A 16,632-nucleotide genomic window follows, 5' to 3' on the forward strand; every position below is an offset into this window, starting at 1 on the left:
AGCACGGAGGAGACACATCTAACTCTGCCTTGATGGCGAAACCTTTTAGTGAAAACAAAAGGTAGTAAAAGGGAACAGCATGTGTGTAAAGAATAAAAAGGAAATGACAAATGGGCGGTAAAATGAGGAGCTAGATATTGAAATGTAGAAAAATACATAAAATCATAGGCTACACTTTGCATTTTCAAGGGAACTTTATATTGGGCTTGAAGCCAGAGCTCTAACTACCAAAGAAAACCATTAAGAAACAAAGGCACCCTGCTCTAACTAGGTCATGTTTTCTCTAGCTGGATCCCCACCACAAAAGTAGATTTCTACTTCTTCCAAAGCAGGGACACCTTCTTAGCCTTGAGTCCCTTCCTCCACACTGAATTTCCCTGACAATCAACTTAGTTTGCTTTTGACTTTAAGCTGCCCAGCAGCAGAGAAAGACAGAGCCATGACTATATACAGCAAGTTCTTGCTGCCTAACTGCAAACTGAGCCTTGTCAATTCACAGCTGTCAATTCCTTTATCAATCACTCTAGATTCCAAAGAGCCATAGTTCCCAAATCATGCATCAACTCACAGGATATTTTAAATTTTTGAGGGAAATACAGTGACATCTATTGGACACCATGTGAACGACTACTATGAAAGTTTAGACCTAACTACATACCACGTGTAGCATGTGAGGCTTTTTAGGTTTTTCTTTTTTTCCTTTCTTCTTTTTTTTGGCCCTGAGGTACCATGAAAAATTTATTGAAATAATAAGGGCACTGTGAACTAAGAAATCAGGAAGCCTCTGCCCTAGGGGATTCCCTACACCAAATGTTCTGGGCACTCTCCCTGTGAAATCACCAAACTCTTCCCTGTCATCTGGTAAATCCTGCTTTACTAAGCAAATAAGGAGAATGCATGAGAACTAGTTGGAGGTAGATACAGCTTGATTTCAACAAAAGGAAGAGATGTGTTAAAGATGCAAGTAGAGGCTGAATGACTGAATCAAAAAAGAGATCCTGCAGGGGATGGGAGAAATATTGATCCTACTCTGGAAGGTACCTTCCAACTATCTGATTCTAACTTTTCCTTTTTTAGCTGTAGAGGTGGTGATCTTTCCTTAATCTCCTGATCATATATCTGGTCACTTGCTCACGGATAACTAATTCTCAAACACACAGTGAGAGTATAAACTTCTCAAGGACAGGACTATAATGACTATCTTTTTTCTAACCCCCCTTGGCACGAGAGGCATCCGAGAAATAGCTGAAACTTTATAGATGTTATTCCCAGGTTACTTTTTGATTTTGGTTTTGAAATAGGAGACATTTTGGTGCTCAATACTTGGGTAGGGGTAGGTGGGAATCACATGAAGAAAATGGAGGGATTTCTATTCTGATGCAGAAGGATAACTTGGACTTGTCCCACCAGTTGAAGCTCAGTCCACATAAGCTTCCAAACTGTTGTCTAACCTGGTTCCTGGAGCTCCTTTTGTTCACCTACCTTCAGGTGTTCAATCTGCTTTTCCAGCTCTTTAGTACTCATGAAAGTCTCTGTAGGTGGAAGATTCCCTTCAGTTTCCTTCAGCCATTTCTGGAAGGTCCTAACCAGCTTCCGAAATTCATCCAATTGCTCCTGACAAGATGATGCATCTTCCTCTCTGTCAACGAAGACATTCTGTTACTTGCCAGACCAAGCTTTGTAAGGAAGTCAACCTGAACTAAAACTATACTCATTTGGGGACTCTAGGCCTCTTTTCCTCACAGGGCCTTTCCTTCCCATAACTTTTTTCACTGCAGCTTTGGCTAAACCACGACATACAAATGTAGGAGAGCATCAAACTAAGGAATCTGTTGCCCTTGTTTGGACATTTCTGGGGAGAGGAGTCTTCAATCTTACTCCAGGCTAAAGTGAAAGTGAGAGAAACTAAAAGGAGCCTGCTATTTAGGTGCAATGATACAATGGAAAGAATGTAGGCTTTGGATCCCAAATCCAGCTCTGTCACTTTTTAGGTAGCTGACTTTTTCAAGGCCTAATTCAAATGCTAATCCCCTTAGCAAGGAAGACATTGTATTAGAGGTTCACAGAAGTTAGGTCAAGCACACAAATGGGTAAAACAAGCCAAGGACAAAGGAGAATTCAATTTCAAAATTAAGTTTTGGAAGTGGCCACATCTATCAGACTTTAAGCTCTTTTAGGCAGAGAACCTGGTTCTTCCTCCAGCTAAACAGCCCCGCCCCGCAGCATAGAGGAAGAACAAGCCTTCCTGACCTCTGTCCCCCTTCTCTACACAAAATAACCTGAGGCTGACAGTGTTGTCTTAAGCAACACTGCTTAAACAAGCTTACTTTCCATAAGGCAGTCACCTGCAAAATCAAGATTATATATATGGCTAAACCAAGAGAAGTCTTCTCAAGCTCCTAAACAAATCCACATGAGGTTTTTGAATGGAATCATGGCTTTTCAACAGCGGATAATATGAGATCAGCCACTCCTGTCAAATATTCCCATGTTAAGCTTGAAAGAAGAATCCAGACACTCTTCCAAAACAACAACTTAAATGTGGTCAAATCAAGCAAAGAGAGAGCCAGAGCCAATATAACCATTAATTACGCCTACAGGGCAGCCCGGGTGGCTCAGCGGTTTAACACTGCCTTCAGTCCAGGGTGTGATCCTGGAAACCCAGGATTGAGTCCCACATAGGGCTCCCTGCATGGAGCCTGCTTCTCCCTCTGCCTGTGTCTCTGTGTGTCTCTAATGAATAAATAAATAAATAAAATCTTAAAAAAAAAAATTACGCCTGCCAAGTCTCCTCCAATTTTTCTCTTTATTTCAAAATCCTGCCACAATCCTACTTGCTGCCCCAAATTTATTGTTTGGTCCAGGTGACCCAGGCTTTTGATTGCGCAGAGGGAAATAGCCCCATTAGCGAAAGGTAATTCATTATTTAGTATTAGAAAACCACTAAGCACTGAGTACACTGGACAGCTTTGCCTCAAAGAGGCATTTTCCAATCTCCTAAAATAGCAGACTTTTTGATGCCATCTTTTCTACTGAAGGAGGAAGAGAAAATCATTTAACAGCAAGAAAAAACTTAGCTCTCCAAATTGACCAACACATATGAAAACTCACCTTTCTTTAACTGTCTTCTGTAACTCTGTGAAGTCCTTTCTGAGGTTCTGTACCCTGTCCTGATGCTGGGATAGGTCCAGGGCAAAGCCACAGGAGCCCAGTTCAGTGACTAGATTCTCAAGAGTCTCGAGGTTCTCCTGTTGATCTTCCATTTCCGAATTGAGCTCCTGTCAAGCAAAATGGGAAATGTACTAAATACTCTTATCATTATAAACAAATATACTCAAAAAAAAAAAAAAAGATATCTACATTAAATCTGGGGCAAGTTCCCCCTAATCTGTGGAAAAAGGGAATAAGAAAAGTGGCATGCTTGCTGGGTCAACTGCTAGATCAAAGCAATAAATAGGGAGGATTTTTCCAATCCATCTGAGAGTGGCTAAGAATTGAAAATAAGTCTTGTCTCCTTTAAACAAATGTTCAAAGACTTGGGAGGCAGCATGACAGAATGAAAAGAATGGAGGTTTCTGGAGTCAAAAAGACTCCAGAAAATCAATCATGGCTTTGCTACTTACTAGGTTTGCAATCTCAAGCTATTAAATTTCCCTAAGTTTCCATAGCTTATCTCTTCTGTAAAACATAGCAAACATACTCTCTTCACTATTATTTAACACTGTATTCAAGATATTAGCCAACGCAATTAGGTAAGAGAAAACAATCTGTGGCATACACAAAGTAGAAAAGAGGAGGTAAAAGCATATTTGCAGATTATATGAAAGTATACTTGTAAAACCCGAGAGAATCAATAATACAATTAATCAAACAATGAAGTAATCCAATAAGGTGGCAGGATATAAAACCAATATATAAAAATCAAGAATGAAAACTTCATTTATAATAGCAGCATAAAAGGTACAATTTTAAGAACCAACTAACAAGAAACATACAAAACCCTTATGAATAAAACATTAAGATATTTCTGACAGACACAGAAGCAGACCTCAGTAAATGGAAAGACATCCATAAAGATATGTGTATGTATGTGTGTGTATATGCACACGTGAATAAATAAATTCAATGTGATCCAATAAAATAACCAATATTTTCCCCCTATGGCTAATAAAGTTGACTTTAAAGTTCACACAGAAAAATTAATGTATGAAAAACCCTGGGAGACACCTGGGTGGCTCAGTGGTTGAGCATCTGCCTTTGGCTCAGGGCGCGATCCTGGGATCCAGGATCGAGTCCTGTAACGGGCTCCTTGTGGGAGGCCTGCTTCTCTCTCTGTGTCTCTCATGAATAAATAAATAAAATCTTAAAAAAAAAAAAAAAAAGAAAAAGAAATATGAAGGAAGGAAGGAAGGAAGGAAGGGAGGGAGGGAGGGAGGGAGGGTGGTGGCAGGGAGGGAGAAAGTGAAGACTAGCCCTCCTAGATAGTAAAACACACCATGAAGTCTCTAGAATAAAAAATAGTATGCTATGATTCGTGAACAGATAGAACAGCAAAGAATAGAAAATCCAGAAATAGATCTGAGTCCACATGGACATTGTGTATCTGATAAAGAGGACTTCTCAAATCACTGGAGAAAAGGAGTTTTCAAAGAAATGATACTGGGAACAACTAGATAGACTTCAGAAAAGATAAACATGGATTCATATTGTGCACTGTATCCCAGAATGAACTTAAAATGTTAAAATATTCAAATGTAAAAGAAAGAATAAAAGAAAAAAACCATTCAAGTTCTAGAAGCACGCATGGGTGAATTCAAGTGTGGGTGTGGCAAAAGGCTTTCAAATCATGACCAAAAAGACGTGTTCAATAAGAAGTAATAAAATCTACTGTGTAAAAATTTAAAAACCTTTTACATGGCCCAAAACACTATAAGCAAGGACAAAGGACAAACTGTGAAAAAAGATTTTCAACATATTACATATAAAGAACTAATCTCCCTAATATAGAACTCTTGTAAGTTGAAAGAAGGGGGGAAAAAAACCCAAAAAACAAAGTTCTGACAGAAAACAGTAAAAGGCTATGAACTAAGAGTTTATAATAAATGTCCCTTATGTGTATAAAAATATACTCAATTTCATCAGAGAAGAAATAAAAATTAAAGCCACACTGAAATATCATGTTTTATCAATCAGATTAACAGAAACTTGAATGCTGACAACACATTCCCCTGGTGAGGCTGTAGGGGAACAGGTACTTCCATGTGCACTGCTGGTGGGAATGCAAAATGGTGCAATTCTGACAGACTGGGATCTAGGTGAAAAGGATCCTGGTGTTTATTGTGCCATTCCTTCTACTTTTCTGTAAGTTTGAAATTATTCAAAGCAAAACCCAAAAAGGACAGCAAATCGAAGAGGACCATAAGACCCTACTTCAATATGGAAAAAGTTAGAGTCAGATAACCTCAATGCATCAATATAGGGATACAGAAATGTTGAGATACTATAGGTGGCAATGTGGGGGCACCTGCAGCCATTCTGGAGCCAAGATGGCCACTTTTTGGTCAAATTAAATATATGCATATACTATGACCTAGCAATCCTACTCCTGCATACATATCTAGATCTGTGGTTTGTAAGACTCTTCAGATATTTCTAACTCTGCGCCTACTGGGTATATGGTAGGAATACATCTCTCTGCTTCCTTGAAAGCCAGGTGTGAAAGTTGCTTTAACTAACGAAATGAAAATGGATTTGATATGCCCTCTCCCTGCTGCAGCAGTAGTCATGAAGGTAGGGCAGAATGAAGCTCCCATTGACTTGAATCCCTGAGTGACCATGATGACCTAAGTAGCCCAGCTGATCCGGGTTGAACATGCAGAATGAGTGAAAAATAAATCTGTGTTTTCAAAAAATGGACAAACTGGGATGTCTGGGTGGCCAGTGGTTGAGCATCTATCTGCCTTTGGCTCAGGGTGTGATCCTGGAGCCAGGGTCTGGGGATGGAGTCCCACATTGAGTTCCCTGTAAGGAGCTTGCTTTTCCCTCTGCCTGTTTCTCGGCCTCTCGCTCTGTGTGTCTCATGAATAAATAAACAAAATCTTAAAAAAAAAAAAAAAAAAAAAAGGACAAACAATATCCAGTTTACACAGTGGTTGTGGTAATTCTTTTTTTTTTTTTTTTTTTTAAAGATTTTAATTATTTACTTGAGAGAGAACATGCACACAAGCAGGAGGAGGGGCAGAGGGAGAGAGAGAAGGAGAAGCAGACTCCTCGCTGAGCAGGGAGCCTGATGCAGGGCTTGATCCCAGGACCCCAGGATCATGACCTTAGCCGAAGGCAGATGCTTAACCAACTGAGCCACCCAGGTGCCCCTGGGTGTGATAATTCTTTAAGATAATGCAGGTAGAGTTTCTAGTACGCTGACTGACATACTATGGACTCACTGAATGTTGGTCCCCTCCTTGCCCTTCTTTTCTCTTTGTTCTGCCAATGTGGCAGATAGATTCTCACCTGGATCTGCTGGAAGAAATGTGCAATATCTTGATCTGGCTGATTTCCAGAGGCTAGCATCCGGCTTTTGTTTTCCATGAACTGCTGCAGCTTATCAGAGAGATGTTCAAACATCTCTGCCTGGGGCAGAAGCTTCTTTAGGGAGCTCTCCTTTTCTTGCTGCTGTAGACAGAGCTGTTCAAAGCGCTGGCTCACCTCTGCCAGTTTGCCCTGCAGCACTGCAGCTGTGGAGCTGTCTGCTGTCTCCATGAATCGTGTCACCATCTCACGGGTGGCCTCCAAGCTGCTTTTTTGCCGAGCAATGTCCTGCTTCAATTTCTGTCACCAAAAATTGTGTCTGTCAGCTCCTGGCTCACTTATTCCAGGATATCTGAGCCATGAACTAAGAAACTTCTAATAAGTACATGCTAACCTCCTCAAGGAAGGCTGGATTGCATTGAGCCTCTGGAATACCAAATATCCCATCCCCTTAATCCACCCCATTCCATTAATGATTGTGCAGTGATACTTTTCCTCAAGCTTAACAATGGTTTGGAAATTGGGTAGAAATATCTTTACATGGATTCGTCATCATCTCTAATCTTATTATAAGATTCATAGAAATAAAGTCTTCTCCTGATACTTTTTCAAAATGATGTAATTCTGGAACACAGCAAATACACCATCTCTGCTAACCCTTGGGGCATAGGTCTCACCATGTTAGTGGCCAGGGCTTCCTGGATGACTCCCAATGACAGTGATGCCACCTGCTCCTCCTCCAGGTTTTGTTCAACTTCCCCAATGGACTGCAACAAGCTGTCCAGGCTTTCCTGGACACTCTGAGACTGGGCAATGGCCTTCTGCAGCAGAGCAGAGCGCTCAGCCAGGCTACTGGAGAGGCTCTGGAAATGGCGGAGTATGGAATCTGGAAAATCAAGGCCACGAGAAGAGTGAAGAGTATTTTTGTTGTGCTTTTAAAAACAATGCATTTAAGTCACACGTGCTAATAACAACAGACATGAAGGCAAATAGAAGGAATAAGCTTAAAATGCATTGGTACTTGAGCCAATTTCACAAAGCATTATTTATTTAGCACCTACTAAGTGCCAGAAATTGTGCTGGGTGCTGAGGACTGAAGATAATTAAGGTAAGTCCCTGGCTTCTACAAACTTCAGACTGTAAAAGCAAGCATAGGCAGAAAAGGGCACATCACAACTAAGCATAAAAATAAAATCCTAAGTGCTATATTGATGCTAAGAGTAATGTACTAGAGGAGCCTGAAAGAAGAATGATTATTTCTTATCTTTTATTTCTTTTGAGGGTTGGAGGTGGTGGTCAGGATTTTACAAAGGAAGTAACATCTCAGGTACACCTAGAAGCTGGAGCAAGATTTTATCACACATGCTAGGCAGTCAATAAACGTTAGCAGCTAAGCCATAGGGAAAACTTCAGGGGTAAAGTAATGAAGAAATAATAACTAGTTTACTTGAGAAAGGAAAGATGTAGGTGTGGCTACAAGGCAGAATGCGTGGGGGAAAAAGGTTGAAATCAGATTGCAAAGGCCTTCAATGGTGCAAGAACAAAGTTCATTAGAAGGTGAGCTCTTGCGGTTTGTATCCTCAACCCCTAGCCAGCACCACAGATATCTGTACGATATAGTATGACGTGTTACAGAATAGTGGTACACACTAAGAATTAAGGGTGCGTCCTTGTTATTGCTGCTTCATACCTGTAGTTTCTTGAACATGCTTGCGATCTGGGGCTGGCTCTCCTTCAATTTCCATGAGGTCATGAGCTACTTTTTGGAGTTTTTCTACAGGTACTTGGTGCTCAGCTAATTCCTCCTGCAACTGCTGCTTGTGCATGAAAAAGGCCAAGAGTAAAATCTCTGAGTAATCAAAGCTGGTTCTAGGAACCAAAATCTACTTAGCATAATGTTACTAGAGCTACAAAGAATACTTCTATTTATCCATACCCACAGATGTTAGAAATAAGTGTTTCGGAATCAGATCTTGTCCCAGGCATCCCAATCACTGCCTTTAAGCTATGTGAGTATTTGCTTTATTTTGGGGTACTCTACCCTATGCAATAGAATAGCCTATGTCCCTGCTTACCTTTGTTGTTGCAAGCTGCTGTTGTAGGACCCCAGGGTCTGAGGCAATAGTATCTGAAAGGAGCTTCTCCACATTGGCCTCACAAGCCTGCATCCAGGTCTGCAGGCTGTCGGCACTGCTCTGGAACTGCTGGTACTGGCCTAGGAGCATGTTCAGGTGAGAGCCCAAACGTGTACACTGTGTCAGAGGAAAAAGGGAGAGTAGGCTTATGCAAGGTCAGGCTAAAGGCAGCGGCTTCCCAAGCACAGTCCAAAGAAAAGCCTGGCTTTGTTATAGGTATCTCACTCTAATTAAACTGAAGGGTAGTGCTGAGGCTTCTAGGGACAGATGAGTAGCAACCATCTTCTACAAGTGGAGCCTTGTTGTTTGATCCATACTATTCATGCCAACTTTATTATATACCTGCGAAGATGGGGTGAATTGGATGACAAGCTGCCAAAGAAGTACACATCAGGTTACAGGTTAAGGGAGGGACTGGGAGGTACAGACAGTGTTCCTTGTGGCTGGGTTAGAGATGTTGCCAAAATGCATGAGACAGGTAAGAGGAACTGACTAGATTCTACAGTTCCAGAGCTAAGAGGAGTTGGTAGGGAGGTAGGTAAGGATGTACCCTAGATGCTCTGTCCAGGAATAAGACTGTGTACAGGGTTTCCATTTCCCCTGTACTATCTCTCCCGGGAGCCTATGTCTGCTGGTCAGGATTCAGGAAGGCGAGCACCTCCACCTTCCCTACCAGAGCAAGACATATCCCAATACTACTGGGATCAGACACTAACAAGCCCATGGGCCTCCCCCTTTTGCATTTTTTGCAGAGCTCATGAAGACACTCTGCCTGTGGTCAATACAGAATTCAGCTCACTCACTGTGTCTTAAGATTCTTATCCCGAGCCCCAGAAACCGCCCGCAGTTGCAGGATGGCTCCTACAATCATTCCCCCAGAGGCTATCAGGGCCCTCTTGGTACCTTTGAATGGAGAGCAGTGTATCTTTCTGTTGCATCCTTCAGCTTGCCCTTCACTAAATTTCCAGTGGCTGATGGTTCTCTGCCTTCCTCAAAACTGTTTTCTGTGTCCAAGACTTTCTGTCCTGAGATAGTCACAAATCGCAAGTCTCCTTTGTGGGAAATCACATCCTCTGAGAAGCTCCCCTGCCGCTTTAGCAGGGAGGGAAGGGTTTCAGGGCTGCTGACTCCCCTGTGCATGTTCTCCAGTTCCCTCTCAGACCGTTCCAGCCAGTTCTCAAACTCTTGATGGTCCTGCAGAAACTTCTGCAGCTCGTCCCGTAGTGTCTGCACCTGCTTCAGCTCTGCCTCCGACCGGGCCAGGGAAGCTGCATACTGCCCCTTCAGCTCTCCTAGCTTGTCCTGTAGCACCTGGCGTTCCTCAGGTGTGAGGTTGTGGCCATGCTGGTCCAGAAAGGCCTGAGCTGACTGGGTGGCCAGGATGAAATTTTGCTGCTGAGACAGCAATTCTTGGTGACGGGCCTGGCAAAAAATTCCCCCAAACACAGGACAATCAGAAGGGATACCACAGAAATTCAGTTATGTCTATGGCTAGAAGTGGAGAGTGATCTCCATAGGCCACTTTTCTAGCTGTTCAACAATCACCAATTTCTCTCACTCTCCAAGCATTATGCCATATGCTAGTTCCAGCTGAACTGACACATATAGGATCTTATGGTTTTCAAAGAGACTTCACATATATCAACTGATTTGGAGCATAGTCTGTAATGTAAGCAAATAATATCTATACTAAAGATAGGGTAAGTGATATCAAAAAGATGTTACGTGTCTTGACTAAGGTTATGTAGACAGTTAAGGGAAAAACTGAGACTAGAATCTGGCTTTCTTCACTAAAATATCCTAAGTCTAAGAGAAGGCACAAATGGCCAGCTAATAACTACCCACATTAATGGAAGGAGAGAGTGAGGTGGATAAGCCAAACATATGACAATGTAAAAATTACAAATATTTACCTGTGAAATATGTCACTTACATATCCATGAAGACTATCCCAACTGGGAAAGTTATTGGAAAATTAATTCATTAAATAAACAATTTGTATTCTAGTGGGAGTTAAAATATATTTCTGCAGCATAGGTAATTTGTGTTTTTTATTTGTATGTGCTATGTTTATGTGCTTACACATGGACTTTTTTTCTATTTCAATGGAATGTAAGTTATTTTAGGGAGTTGTGGTTGTTTTGTTTTTTAAAATGTTTTTCCTGGGTGTTGGGGTGCCTGAGTGGGTCAGTCAGTTAAGCATCTGACTCTTGATTTTGGCTCAGGTCATGATCTCAGGGTCATGGGATTGAGCCCTACATTGGACTCCATGCTCAGCAGGGAGTCTGCGAGAGATTCTTTCTCCCTCTCTCTTTGCCCCTCCCCCTGCTCACGTGCAAGCTCTCTCTCAAATAGATTTTAAAAATAACATAATAAAAAAAATAACAACATAAAATGTTCTTCCTGAGTCTAATAGACAACAGTGGGAGATCAGTCAGTGTTCTTGCCTTATCTATCCATACTGTTTATGCAACTACCTAGATGAGGAAAACAGCATGGATTTATGTACTAGTTTGATGCTCTGCATGGGGATTTAGGAGGGAGACTCACACATGGAATTCGCTAGTACAAGCAATAACTGAAGTGCCATAAGTGGATAAAACTACCCAAGGGAAGTATATTCTGAAAGATGAGAAGAGGCTAGGGCTGCCACTTGGAAGCACATCGGCATCTCACGAACTGGCCAGAGGAAAGGAAAAAGGATTACGAGGGCAGAGTAGCACTTTGGAAACCAAAGGACAGAGTATTTCAATAGTGTCAAAGACACTGAGGTATCAAAGAGGGCATGAACCGAGAAGCACTCACTGTGCTTACTGGATATAGGGGCCAGGAGGTTATGGTGACTTGCCCAGGGCAGCAGAGAGGCCCTCCAGCATAGTGAGGACAAGCTAACATTCTCACCTTCATCTTCTCACATTGCTGGTCTAGTTCTTTTGGGGCCTGGCTTGCCCCCTGGTGGCCATCAGTGGTATCAAAGGCTCTTTTCCTCAGGTCAGCTCCTGACAGCTGCTCCATCTGTCCTCCGGAGGATTCCACTGCAGTCACCCAATCCAGGAGAACATCAATCTTACTCCTGTTCTCTGCCAGCTCTTTTGCTGCTTTACTCTGAAAGCCACAGAAAGAGTCTAGTAAGAAGGTCTTAGATACTCAGATATACAAGGAAAGGTTAAGGAAAAAGGTGAGACTTTGATGCTAAAGAAGAAAAATTTTAAGACTGTAGAAACAGTCTTTACATGCATAAAAACACCCAAGCATCTTCTAAAACATTTCTAGATTTTGTCTATATTTCACTGCTCAAAAAGAAAAGTGTGTGGGAGGGGTGGGGGTGGCAAAACTCAAGATTTAAAGGGGCTTTAAGAGATGATTTAGTCCTGGCAGCCCAGCAAAGGATCATGGGATCCTTTGTAGGTGTGCAGAAGTGATGCCCTGGCTTGGCCGGGTCAGAAACAGCAGTCACACTTGATTACCAGCTGTCTTTCCCTAAGGGAAACACAGGCTTCTCCCATCCTTTTTTCTGCCAGAGTACTGAGTTCTAAAACTTGCCTCTCGAGTTCTGACTGTTCAAGTATTGTAATTAATTTTTTTTAAGTTTTTATTTATTCATTCATGAGAAACACAGAGAGACAGAGATGCAGGCAGAGGGAGAAGCAGGCTCCCTACAAGAAGCCTGATGTAGGACTTGATCCTCAGATTCCGAGATTACTCCCTGAGCCAAAGGCAGACCTCTGAGTCACCCAGATGCCCCAAGTATTGTAATTTTTAAAACAGGTTATGCCAGGTGATAAAACTTTATGTATTTCAGAATTCTCCTTCAGGTAACTTTTTTCACTTTTTCACATTTTCTACCTCCCCCATTTGGGTCAGAGTCCACGGCCATAATTTAATCTCCCAGTGCAAGTGAGGTGCAGAAAACCATTTGAGACTTTACCTTCTAGGTTTATCCGAGTGCCACAGTTGCATGGATCTACAGGAGTGGCCTGGGGATAGTGTGTGGAACACTAAGACACTGCAGATATTTCCCCCTTGTGCTCTTGGATTATCAATCTAGACTCATGTTTGAAATATGTCATTTGCTTTTCCCTCCCCAGGGTATTACCCTTCTTCACTAAGTTCTTTCCAAGATTTTTCAATTAGAGTACTGGGTACACATACAGCAAGAAATACTTTTTCTGGGCAGCCCAGGTGCTCAGCGGTTTAGCGCCACCTTCAGCCCAGAGCCTGATCCTGGAGACCTGGGATAGAGTCCCATGTCAGGCTCCCTGCATGGAGCCTGCTTCTCCCTCTGCCTGTGTCTCTGCCTCTCTGTGTGTGTGTCTCTCAGGAATAAATAAATAAAATCTTAAAATAAATAAAATACATACATACATACTTTTTCTTTGGAGGATGGGGGTAGTGAAATGAACTTCCTACCAACTATTCCTGACTTAAAGTCCTTCAGGATAGGATGTTTCTTACCAAAATTAATACTGACTCACAGACTAGCTCCCTAACTAGCCCCTTTTCATGATTCTATGCTCTCTACAAGGCAGTTTCCCTGCATTACCTTTTATTTGCCAGGTACCAACATTTTCTTTTTGGAAAAATACCAAGTATGAAAGCTGTTGAGTTACCTTTGCAGTCTCCTGCTGTACGGCTGAGGTCACAACTTCCTCCAGCTCCTTCTGGGCCACCCGCGTCCGTTCCTGGAGAGCCTCATACTGCTCCTTGGCCTGATGAAGCCTCTCCTGGAGTGCTGTCAACTCGTGGGGGCTCAGCTTGGCCCGGTTCTCTTCCAGAAACCCTTCGATGTCTTTGACAACACTGGCAAACGAGGCGGCCCGATTCTGAATGTCATCCTGTAAATCCTAACACATGAACACAGAGATTTCAATGTTACTTCTTCTAAGACTGCCAAAGCACACAGATGGAACACCTGCACCAAACGTGTCCCTGACTATAATCTGCTTACGGTTTAGGCCTAAACCAACACAAATAAAAACTTCTAAGATATTATTTTACTTAAGAAATTTTCTAATATTTCATCTCCTAAGCAAAATTTAAATTTCTAAGTAAATATTTAATGAAGATAGAAAGGAGATTGCCCACAAACATGATGCTTATTTTGTAATGAGTTATCCCCAAAGAGATCATTCTTCTATACAGAGGAGCTGACAATAGGATTCTAGCTGAGTCAAGCCTTGGTTGGTTCTTTATACTCTTGGTTATCACTCCTTATTCTTTCTTTCTTTCTTTCTTTCTTCTTTCTTTCTTTCTTTCTTTCTTTCTTTCTTTCTTTCTTTCCTCTTTCTTTTCTTTCCTTTCTTTCTTTCCCCTTCCTTCCTTCCTTCCTTCCTTCCTTCCTCCTTCCTTTCCTTTTTCCTTTTTCCCTCTCCTCTCCTCTCCTCTCCTTTCCTAACTTAACTCTATACCCAGCATGAGGCTGTAACTTGTAACTCTAAGATCAAGAGTCACATGTTCCACTAACTGTGCCAGCCAGGTGCCCACCACTCCTTATCTTTAATGCAGCCCAGGAGGCCCAGTATGATGGGTCCCATCTTATCATTCACTAACCTTCCTTCTGTTCCTTGCAATCCAACCAAATTAGCTTTCTTTCAGTTCTTGAATATGTTGTACTTGATCTTATCCCTACCTCAAGATGGATGCTCAGGCCTCTGACTGGAATATTCTCCTCCTTCCTCCACCCCTTCATGCATTAACCCCTACATGCTCTTCATTTTCAGTTTTTTTTTTTTAATTTTTTTTAATTTTTATTTATTTATGATAGTCACACAGAGAGAAAGAGAGAGAGGCAGAGACACAGGCAGAGGGAGAAGCAGGCTCCATGTACCGGGAGCCCGATGTGGGATTCGATCCCGGGTCTCCAGGATCACGCCCTGGGCCAAAGGCAGGCGCCAAACCGCTGTGCCACCCAGGGATCCCCATTTTCAGTTTAAATGACACTTCTTCAAAGTAATCTTTTCGAACATCCTAAACAAGATTGAGCCTGACTGCTAAATATTCTTGGGTAACCTTTCCTTTATACATATAAGAGTTAAAGATTTATTTGATCAAGAGAAAGAGAGTGCACACGCGTGAGCAAGTGAGCAGAGCGAGGGGCAGAGGGAGAGAGAGAATCCTGAAGCTGACTCCCTGCTGTGCAGGGAGCCCAACACGGAGCTGGATCTCACGACCCTGAGATCATGACCTGAGACTGAATTGAGAGTCAGCTGCTTAACCAACTGAGCCACCCAGGTGCCCCTATACATATAACAGTTAAAAATTACATGCTCATTTTTGTGCTTATCTGTGTAATGTTTGTCTCTCCCACTAGACTCTAAGACTCTGAGAACAAGGATGTTTACTGTTATGTTGCCAGCACGAAGCACTGTGCCTGGCACATAGTAAGCCTTTATAAAGATTTGCTGAAGGAATGAGAAAAGTAGATTAACTCATACTGACCTTCAAGTCACTCTGGTGCTTCTGCAAAGTAGAGAGATCCTGCTGGGTGGCTCTATCTTGGTGGCCTGCCAATGTGCTTTCTGCCTGTCCTAGCCAATTGCAAAGATCCTCCAGTTTCTGGTGACAGGTATTTTGTTGTTTCTGCAGGGTCTAATTAAAATGCAAAGGGGCCAAGAGATGGTTAATAATTCTTATTTTACAAATACAAAATAACTCTCTGAAACGTAAAACAGAAAGGTTATATCTTAAGGATGGAAGAGTTGGTGAGAGACTAGAACAGGAAAAAGCACAGAAGTCATATTCAGAAAGCTCCCCTCATTTGGATTGTCTGTTGATCTGGGTCAATAGTTTGGATTATATTCAGGGGTAATTTCAGATGAGAATGCTCCCAGGTTTGGGGTGGGAGTTCCTTTGCCAGACTGCTGTTATTAGCCCTGGAAATGGAACAGAGTCCAGATGCTCCAAATCCATAAGTGATAACAGTGATAATAATAAATTGGTGGTTATGATCAATTCCTCCACCAGAACTAGAAGATATGCTGCATACTAAGTTAAAATACAGAAAATTAGAAGGACTGGATTAGGAGGAAAAAAATCAAGAATCTGGATAATTCATAAGCTAATCGAGCTTCTTAATAATTGAGCTGATTTTATAAATCAAATGTCTCACAAATGCAGATACCCATTAAATAGAATGATTCTATGCCAGGCATGAGAGGCTTGGCTATTTTGAGAAGGAAACTGCCCAAGAATGGCAACTGGTTTAGTCCTTCAGGTGTCTACAATTGGTATCAAAGAGAAAAGCCAGGCCCACGGGGAGGGAGAGAATATGTTTCTGTGCCTGATCCTTTCTCCAAATCTCATCTCAGCTGCATGATACTGAAGCACCTAATTGAGCCATTGAGCATGATGTTTTTCTCCTGACCATCCTTCTAGAACCACTGTCCATCAGTTCTACCTTCTGATGGGTGTGTTAGTCACCTGCACTTACAAACAGGTGCTCAAATTGGCCCTCTCTCCCCCTCTTTAGGACAAATAGAAGGGCTCTGGAAGAGAACTCCTAAGAGCTCTTCAGCTGTAAAACAGGATCTTCATGGGTTAGGATGTGTGCAGACTGAATCTGAAAAAAGCAAAGCAAACAAGTTAACACACAGACATACACATGCATTCAGGGCAAATATAGAGAGAAGCAGAGCATTTCTGACAATAACAAGGTTAATAAACATTGTGGAATTAATTATGTGCTCAGAGAGTGTTCACATGCAGCTCTACCACCTGCTGCAGCTCAGGGGCCTACCCTGGATCTGGGCTGTGCCTTAAAGTGGCTGAGACCAATGCTATTTCATTAATTATCCACAAACTACAACACATTATATACATTCCCAGGTGAGGACATTGCAAATTTTCAGATTTGGAAAGTAACCCAAAGGGTTTCATCAGTATTTTATTTCTTTTTTTTTTTTTTTTTTTTATTTATTTATGATAGAGAGAGAGAGAGAGAGAGAGAGAGAGAGAGAGGCAGAGACACAGG

General features: G+C 42.0%; 1 protein-coding gene across 1 annotated transcript in view; it reads right to left on the reverse strand.

The window, feature by feature from the left end:
• Positions 1-16,632, reverse strand: part of MACF1 (microtubule actin crosslinking factor 1) — a 233,078-nt gene that overhangs the window by 96,220 nt on the left and 120,226 nt on the right. The window contains 10 exon segments of the mRNA XM_049093947.1: positions 1,483-1,639; positions 3,112-3,278; positions 6,511-6,828; positions 7,206-7,414; positions 8,219-8,342; positions 8,604-8,780; positions 9,567-10,085; positions 11,565-11,768; positions 13,274-13,507; positions 15,102-15,251. Of these exon segments, the coding sequence (XP_048949904.1) occupies positions 1,483-1,639; positions 3,112-3,278; positions 6,511-6,828; positions 7,206-7,414; positions 8,219-8,342; positions 8,604-8,780; positions 9,567-10,085; positions 11,565-11,768; positions 13,274-13,507; positions 15,102-15,251 (2,259 nt within the window).

Source organism: Canis lupus, chromosome 15 (genome assembly GCF_003254725.2).
Source record: "Canis lupus dingo isolate Sandy chromosome 15, ASM325472v2, whole genome shotgun sequence".
NCBI lineage: Eukaryota > Metazoa > Chordata > Mammalia > Carnivora > Canidae > Canis > Canis lupus.